Below are 9,253 nucleotides of genomic sequence, written 5' to 3'. Positions count from 1 at the left end.
AAGAGGACTGATTGGATGCGAACACAGCATTAGAGCAGAAAAAACAACAAAGCATTGTATTTAAAAATGCCACAGAACTACTATTATTGGAAGTAAGAATGTTAGGCTTGTGTAGGATGGAAGATTGCAAAGATAAAGCACTGTACAAGCACTTAAGAATGAATGAAACTGAAAATAGGTAGATAAAGAAAAGAATGCATGGACAATTTCATAGGGATATTGAAGATAAGACAGACAGAGAAAAAAGATGGCCGTGGATAATTAAAAGTGATTTAAAATCCGAAACGGGGGCTGTAGTCTGTGTTGTCCAAGAGCAAGCATTAAGATCGAATTACATCAAATACAGAATAGACAACACAACAGAAAGTGATAAGGGCAGAATTTGTGGACAAAATGGTGACACTGTGTGGCATATTACCAGTCACTTTACGCCACTAGCCCGGAAAGAATATAAGAGACATCTTGACAATATAGCAAGGATTGTCCATTGGACACTTTGCAACAAGTATGGACTAGACAGAGCAAAAAAATTGGTACGAAGATAAACTCGAAGACATAATCGAAAATGATAATGCAAAGATCCTATGGGATTTTATGATTCAGTGCGACCATGAGATAGAGAATAGAAAACCAGACATAGCGTCAATTGAGAAAAAAAGCAAGCTATGCTGGATCATAGATATAAAATGCTCAGCTGGCAATAAGGTGTGCGATAAGAAAGAAAGGAAAGTCGATATATACGACAAGTTAGCTTGTGAGGTTAAGCAGTTTTGGTCACTGAAAAAGCTGTTAGTTGTACCAATAATTGTCGGAGCCCTGGGAACAGTGAGTAAAAATCTTGAGAAGTACATGGAAGAAATATGGGCTGCAATAAGGGTGGTGCACTTGCAGAAAACAGCACTACTTGGAACCGCTCGAATACTCCGAATGGTGCTCGAAAAATAAGGGGTGTTACCTTAGTTCATTGGTTGTGAAAATCTGGCACCGTAATACATCTCCAGCGTCTGGAGCTGTGCAAATAAATAAATAAATAAATACATAAATAAATAAATAAATAAATAATAATAATAATAATAATAATAACAGCGTGAAATCCAAATACAAATTCAAGAATTTGACGTACTAGAAACAAGCAGAAAAAAAGCTAAGCGTATGAAAACCCGTACTAAAACTGCTGCCTTAGATATTCTTACGGATAAATGACAAGAAAAGCCTTTCAATGGCAAATACCCAAAGAGAACTAATAATGGCGATGTTGACAAAGCCCTTACTCACCAATGGCTAATGGCTTCTGGCTTAAAATCAGAAACAGAAGGGTTTATCACAGCAGCCTAAGATCAATGCTTACCTACAAGAAACTACCAGGCCAACATATTAAAGAACAGCAGCTTCTCAACATGTCGTATACGTCAACAACAAAATGAAACCATTGATCATGTCTTCATGTGCAGTCTTCTTGCGCCTACAGTGTATCTCAGCAGACATGATTGAGCTGCACAATATATTCACTGAGTAATATGCAAAAACGTGGACCTACCCCATGATAAAAACTAGTAGGAACACAAACCACCTCCAGTGCTTGAAAATGATCACGTCTCACTCCTCTGGAACTTCACCATTCAAGATAGATAGACAGAAAGATAGATGCAAATAGGATATAGGACATCATATCGAAAGACTTCAGATAAAAATTATGCCTCCTCATTGATATGACTGTCCCAATCGATATAAGCGTATCTATCAAACCCTATCAAAAACTGAGCAAGTATAAAGATCTTGAAATAGAAATTAGGAAAATGTGGAACCTGAAGACTAAAGCAATACCAGTTGTCATAGGTGCCCTAGAATAATAGCGGAAGGGGCTGATTGCTACCTGGCTCAGATATTAGGAAACCCCAAAATGGCAGGCTTGGCTGTGTGGTAAGTAGCTTGCTTACCAACCACATGGTTCCGGGTTCAATCCCACTGCGTGGCACCTTAGGCAAGTGTCGTCTACTATAGCCTCGGGCCGACCATTTATTTCAGTATCTCTACCAAAATATAATCTCACAATTGTAAAGTGATCAGTCACTAAATACACTCAATTCACATTACACTCATCTAAAATTTGTTGATTAATTAATTTTGTGAGGATTGTACACTTCAAAATTATCTCACGTGGAATCTAATTTCCTTTTACAGAGATGGCAAACACTCAGAAATCTAACGACACTCCACCAGGATACTATGAAAACTCTGGATTCTCACCTGCATCTGGATATCCACCACAACCTGGATATCCACCACAACCTGGATATCCACCACAACCGGGATATCCACCACAACCTGGATATACCCCAGGATATGGTTACCCTCCAGTGCAACAACAACCACAACAACAACAACAACAACAACAAACTATTATTGTAAGTAAACATGCTTTCTTTTGATTTCAGTTTTTACTGTTTTACACCAATATATCCTAAAATTGAGATCTTATACAATTGCAGCGTGGAAGGTGTTTATAAGCCATTTAAGAAACACACAAAAACCGTTAGATTCACTTCAACATTTAAATTTAATTTGTCAAAATATTTTCTTAAACGTGTGTTTCTTAAATGGCTTATAAACACCTTCCACGCTGCAATTGTTTTCGTTCCAGCACACGATCTCAGATCAAGTCACTCGCTATGCAAGTACATCTCCGTAACTCATAAAGTAAGTCATTCTGAAAATAATATCCACAACTGACAATAAGTTTGAATTATATGCGTGCCAATGGATACTATGAAAATCATACATAGCAGTACACGGCCCAATTCCTTCTTGCACATAGGTCATCTTACTATGATTCTGATAGCCACCGGAACATAATCATAGCCTCAAATACTATACCTTTTAATACAAGATAATTCCAATATCACACAAGAGTTAGACACACCGGCTAATTGTCTAACTCTTAATTTGCCAAAATATTTTCTTAAACGTGTGTTTCTTAAATAGCTTATAAACACCTTCCACGCTGCAATTGTTTTCGTTCCAGCACTCGATCTCAGATCAGGTCATTCGCTATGCAAGTACATCTCTGAGATCTTATATTTAGCTGGTTTCAGTCATCCAAGTGTGACTATGCAAGCGAACTACCTTTAAGAGAATTCATACCATCATAAAATAAACGATTTATTTTATCGATGTTTATGTATTGAGTAGCCGACATTTTGTACTGAACTACCGTGCTAAGGAGAATATTAAAAGCATATGACATGCTATGCCTGTACATGTGTGCGCATATGCATGTGTGCATTTGTGCGTGCGCATGGCAGGTTTCAACCAACTAAATTCAACTGACAAGCTGTTTTTCTTTTTTTCTCCTTTTTTTACTACCCACAAGGAGCTAAACACAGAAGGGACAAACAAGGACAGACAAACGGATAAAGTCGATTATATCAACCGCAGTGCGTAACTGGTACTTAATTTATCGACCCCGAAAGGATGAAAGGCAAAGTCGACATCGGCGGAATTTGAACTCAGAACGTAGCGACAGACGAAATACTGCTACGCACTTCGCCCGGCGTGCTAACATTTCTGCCAGCTCGCCGCCTTCAGGACAAGCTATTTTTCAACTGAAAACTATGGCAGAGTGTCATCTCATGTAGATCAAGGTGCTGTGGAGTAGAATAAAACCTGAAGACCTCTGGTTCTGAAGTGAATTTCTTAACTACAAAGTGATGAGAGCACCTGGAAAAGTAAAAGACTTAAATTAATCGATTTTACTTTTCCAATGAAATTAATATAACCTGGACTCAAACATGTGATGAAACTAGTAGAGGCCGGAAAGAGGGTTTAATAGAAATGGCCAAAATAGTCGGCAGAAAAACCAGGTTTTTTGGTGGGGAGCTGGTAGACACGTTAGCACGCCGGGCGAAATGTTTAGCGGTATTTCGTCTGCTGCTACGTTCTGAGTTCAAATTCCGCCGAGGTCCACTTTGCCTTTCATCCTTGCGGGGTCGATAAATTAAGTACCAGTTACGCACTGGGGTCGATGTAATCAACTTAATCCGTTTGTCTGTCCTTGTTTGTCGCTTCTGTGTTTAGCCCCTTGTGGGTAGATAAGAAATAGGTATTTCTCCAGTCGCTACGTTCTGAGTTCAAATTCTGCAGTGGTCGATTTTGCCTTTCATCCTTTCGGAATCGTTAAATTAAGTACCAGTCACGTACTGGGATCGATGTAATCGACTGGTCTTCTTCCACAAAATTTAAGGCCTTGTGCCTATAGTAGAACGAATGATTATTATGACCTCCGACTTAGCGAAGGCGTGGGTATCGTGTTCAGTCTTGCTTGTTTGTTTGTCCGTGGGCAAGATACCTCAAGAACAACTGGATGGATTCGGCTGAAACTTTCAGGGCTGTTTTGCCTTATGACTGGCACAAAATGATTAGATTTTGGGATCGATCCGGTGCCGGACAAGGATTCTGGATTATTTTTCTGGTCTTTTAACTTAATTTTTGAAAGTGGTAGGGTTCATTTTCTAGTATTCTCGTCTGTGAAAGCAGACGAGTTTATTTCCGATATTCTGATTTTAAAAATCATCTCCGGCTAATCGTTGAGAGAACGTTGGTGTTGTCTTGGCGGAGATTTGCGCTCTTTGAGTGCTCTTATTATTATTATTATTATTATTATTATTAATATTATTATTATTATTATTATTATTATTATTACTATTATCATTATTATTATTATTATTGTCATTATCATTATTATTATTATTATTGCTATTATTGTTGTTGTTGTTATTGTTATTATCATTATTATTATTATTATTATTATTATTATTATTATTATTATTATTATCATTATTATTTATTATTATTATCATTATCATTATTATTATTATTATTATTATTATTATTATTATTATTATTATTATTATTATTATTATTATTATTATTATTATTATTATTATTTATAGTAGTAGTAGTAGTAGTATTAGTAGTAACAGTATCATCGCTGTTATCATATTAACCCCAAGATAATTATGCTTTTGCATTCATCTATTCCTTTATTTCTGTTTCAGCAGATAAACCAAGGAAGACAAGAACCTCAAAAAAATCAAATGTTTGCGGCAATTTTTGTCACCCTGTGCTGCTTCCTTCCGACTGGCATTGTGGCGATAGTATACGCAGACAAAGTAAGTAGAATATGGACATTCCTTGCTAGGAAGTCCATGCGTATCCAAAAATTTGACTTATAAATATTCAACTTTTAGTGCCAAAATTATGTAAAAAGCTAGTATTTCACTTTGAAAAGTCATGCGTTTCATAAATTTCTTAGTTTTTTATATTACAAAGCAAATAACTGAGATTCGGTATTAAACTATGATGCCAAGATTTGGGAGTTCAAGTCTACTATAAGTATTTTGTGGTCACAAACTTATTGTGTTAGATTGCCGCGAAGGAGACATTGTTTCTCGCGTGTTTAGTACCGATTTATGGATAGATAGATGGATGGAGGAATCGATGCTTTAGGAGAGGAATGAGGTTCACTACACCTAACGTGAGCTGTCAACCTTTCCTGCTTTCTTTCCTTCTTTTTTCTTTCTTTCTTTCTTTCTTTCTTTCTCTCTCTTTCTTTCTTTCTTACTTTCTTTCTTTCTTTCTTTCCTAACTTCTTTCTTTCTTTCTTTCTTTCCTTCCTTCTTTCTTTCTTCTTTCTTTCCTTCTTTCTTTCTTCTTCTTCTTTCTTTCTTTCTTTCCTCTTTCTTTCTTTCTTTCTTTCTTTTTCTTTTCTTCTTCTTTCTTTTTTCCTTCCTTCCTTCTTTTTTCTCTTCTTTCTTTCTTTCTTTCTTTCTTTCCTTCCTTCCTTCCTTCTTTCTTCTTCTTCTTTCTTTCTTCTCTTCTTTTTCCTTATTCTTCCTTCCTTCTTTCTTCTTTCATTCCTTCTTTCTTTTTTCTTCTTTCTTTCTTCTTTCTTTCCTTCTTTCTTCTTTTTCTTTTTTTCTTTCCTTCTGCTTCCTTCCTTCTTTCTTTCTTTCTTTCTTTCTTCCTTTCGTTCTTTCTTCTTTCTTTCCTTCTTTATTTCTTTCCTTCTTTCTTTCTTTCTTTCTTTCCTTCCTGCCTCCTTCCTCTTTTTCTTTCTTTCTTCTTTCTTCCTTCTTTCTTCTTCTTTCCTTCCTTCTTTCTTCCTTCTTCTTTCTTTCTTTCTTTCCTTCTTTCTTTCTTCTTTTTTCTTTCCTTCTTTCTTTCTTTCTTTCTTTCTTTCTTTCTTTCTTTCTTTCCTTCTTTCTTTCTTTCTTTCTTTCCTTCCTGCCTTCCTTCCTTCTTTCTTTCTTTCTTTCTTCCTTCTTTCTTTCTTTCCTTCCTTCTTTCTTTCTTTCCTTCTTTCTTTCTTTCTTTCCTTCCTTCTTTCTGTCCTTCTTTCTTTCTTTCTTTCCTTCCTTCTTTCTTTCTTTCCTTCATTCTTTTTGTCTTTCCTGCCTTATTTCTTTCTTTCTTTTTTTCTTTCCTTTTTTCTTTCTTTCTGTCTTTCTTTCTTTCCTTCTTTCTTTCCTTCTTTCTTTCTTTCTTTCCTTCTATTTTTCTTTCTTTCTTTCTTTCCTTCTTTCTTTCCTTCCTTCTTTCTTTCTTTTCTTCCTTCCTTCCTTCTTTCTTTCTTTCTGTCTTTCTTTCTTTCCTTCTTTCTTTCCTTCTTTCTTTCCTTCTTTCTTTCTTTCTTTCTTTCTTTCTTTCTTTCTTTCTTTCTTTCTGTCTTTCTTTCTTTCTTTCTTTCTTTCTTTCTTTCTCTCTCCACACACACATCAACAAATTCATTCATATTTATGTAATGGAGAAGATTAGTTGTTAAAATGGATTATAGATTTTTTATTTTTCATGAAAAATGAAAAACATGAAAATTTAAAACTACTAGCAGTATCGCCCGGCGTTGCTCGGGTTTGTTTCAACCCTTTAGAATTGGAATTTTTGAAAAGTAAAAATTTTGCATTATGTAGCTTGTTATTCTCTTTAAGTGAACATTTTCCTGGTTGAAATACACCGAAAAATGGCTACACAGCAGTAAAAAAACGTAAAAAATAAGGATTTTCTTAGAATAAAAGCACCTTTTTGATGTAAATAATTTTTGGTGTTAACATGTTTGGTGTTAATTTTTTCTTCTACGGAATGAAGAGCAAGTCTTCTTCTATCATACTCTCAATTTTGGTCAACTTGCGCCGCAGGGTCTCGGAGGAGATAGTGTTAGTTGACGGCTACCAAACCTGCCACACACAGACAATTTCAGCTTTATATATATAGAGATAATCCGTTCTAACATCTTATCTCCTCCATTACATAAATATGAATTAATTTGTTGAAGTGTGTTTAACAAGTTTAAGCCATATACCGATTATTTCTATACAAGTTTTCATAGTTATACAAATTTAAAAAAAGTAAATTCAAAAGTGAAGTGTGAAGAAACGACATTAGAAATCTTTGGTAATTTCTCCGATTAAAGGACGATAAAAATATGTTAATAAAACATATATATGTAACATATATAAATGTTTATATATAATATATATATATATATATAATATATATATATATATATAGAAAATAGTAAAAAGTGAAAAAACTACAAAAGGCTTAAAGGTTAAAAAATATATATATTGCGTCAATATGTCTGAAGAATATAAAAAAATTTTTTTCCTTACAATGATAGTTTAGAAGAAAGACCGGTTTCGCGTTTAACTTTTCAAATTTTTTACGACAGATATATATATATATATATTGGCTGTGTGGTTAGTAGCATTTCGTTCGTCCGTCTTTATGTTCGAAGTTAAAACCTGCAGATATCGATTTTTACCTATTATCCTATTATCCTTTCGGAGCCGATGAAATAACTACCAGTTGAGCACTGGAGCCCATGTAATCGACTTACTCACCATCGCAACATTTGAAACCAAAATATATTCGCTGCTTTTGAGGTTTATTAGCTTGTTTTCCTTTTTATATTCTAGGCAAACTCAATGGCCCGAAATGGAGATACAGCGTGTGCAATGGAAGCTAACAACCAAGCAAGAAAATTTATCAAAATATCAATTCTTGTTGGTACCATTATAGTTATCCTTTATACTGTACTGATAGCTTTAAGAGTTACTCAACAAACAACAGTTTACTACAATTAGTACTCTTGTCCATAACTGAAAGAAGGCATTAGAAAATTCAGAAGATTCATATTTAATGAAGTGTTTTCAATTTTGCTTTATCTCATGTTTAAGTCTAATCATATAAAATACTCTTAGAATTATTGTTTAGATACAGCGAGAGCTCCAATCAACATGCATTTTATAACACTGGTCAACACATATGTTCTGGCACAAGGTTTATCAATTATTTTTAGCAAATTTTGGCCTTCTGAATCCAGATCTGGCATCATATTTTGTCTACAACATCAGAGTTTTGAAACATGAAATCTTTTAGTTTTGCTATAAACAGCTATTCAATACTTATAATGGAAGAATTAAACTTACGCAAATGCAATTTTTAATATACAATATGTCCTTTTTCAAATCTAATAAATCAAAACACAAAGGCGGCGAGCTGGCAGAAACGTTAGCACGCCGGGCGAAATGCGAGGCAGTATTTCGTCTGCCGCTACGTTCTGAGTTCAAATTCCGCCGAGGTCGACTTTGCCTTTCATCCTTTCGGGGGCGATTAAATAAGTACCAGTTACGCACTGGGGTCGATATAATCGGCTTAATCCGTTTGTCTGTCTTTGTCTGTCCTCTCTGTGTTTAGCCCTTTGTGGTTAGTAAAGAAATACATAATGACAGACAAAATTCCACTGAGCCTTTGTCCCGCGTGATGTTTTAGATAATTCTAGTGATAAAGGTTAGTAGTGAAAATTAAATTCAAATATTGACCACGAATGTAGAAGAATATGTGTCGTTGCTTTCATCCTTAAATATTCTTGGCCAACAAGGGGTTTGATATTTCTTTTGATATCGTCACAGAATAAGACGTGGTGTTCACGACAAACCTTGAAATAATTATACAATAATTAATTCCATTTTCAATTTATGTATTAAACTTTAGCCTATGTTATTCGTTTTAAAATGACATCTCAAAGTATTTACCCTAATAAAGATGATTCTACATTTTAACTAATACGTTTATAACTAAATGAAATGATAGCATTTTAACATTTGTAAACGCACCAATAAATCACCTTGTACATTATATGTAATCAAAATTCAATGAAATAAAGCATTAAACTCTTCGTTAAAAATTATGTTGTGGC

The 9,253-nt window shown here is 34.6% G+C and overlaps 1 protein-coding gene across 2 annotated transcripts; it reads left to right on the top strand.

Annotated features, from left to right (window-relative positions):
• Positions 1-2,182: 2,182 nt before the first annotated feature.
• Positions 2,183-8,666, top strand: LOC115222691 (cysteine-rich and transmembrane domain-containing protein B-like). Of its 2 annotated transcripts, none has more exons than XM_036511904.1 (3): positions 2,183-2,405; positions 5,058-5,168; positions 7,971-8,666. In XM_036511904.1, exons 1-3 carry the CDS (start codon positions 2,184-2,186, stop codon positions 8,136-8,138), a joined length of 501 nt encoding a protein of 166 aa, XP_036367797.1. In that variant the 5' UTR covers position 2,183; the 3' UTR covers positions 8,139-8,666. The 2 variants fall into 2 exon arrangements, with proteins under 2 accessions (XP_036367797.1, XP_029648875.1); XM_029793015.2 differs by having other exon boundaries at positions 5,055-5,168.
• The last annotated feature ends 587 nt before the right edge of the window (positions 8,667-9,253 follow it).

Source organism: Octopus sinensis, linkage group LG2 (assembly GCF_006345805.1).
Source record: "Octopus sinensis linkage group LG2, ASM634580v1, whole genome shotgun sequence".
NCBI classification, from domain to species: Eukaryota; Metazoa; Mollusca; class Cephalopoda; order Octopoda; family Octopodidae; genus Octopus; species Octopus sinensis.
Note: the sequence above shows the minus strand (reverse complement) of the source record. Positions and strands in the feature narration are given on the sequence as shown.

Excerpts from the sequence above, each read along its gene's own strand:
- LOC115222691 (XM_029793015.2), top strand. The coding sequence starts at position 2,184 with ATGGCAAACACTCAGAAATCTAACGACACTCCACCAGGATACTATGAA. Across the intron at positions 2,406-5,054 it reads AACAACAACAAACTATTATT|CAGATAAACCAAGGAAGACA; the intron begins GTAAGTAAACAT and ends TTTCTGTTTCAG. Across the intron at positions 5,169-7,970 it reads CGATAGTATACGCAGACAAA|GCAAACTCAATGGCCCGAAA; the intron begins GTAAGTAGAATA and ends TTTATATTCTAG.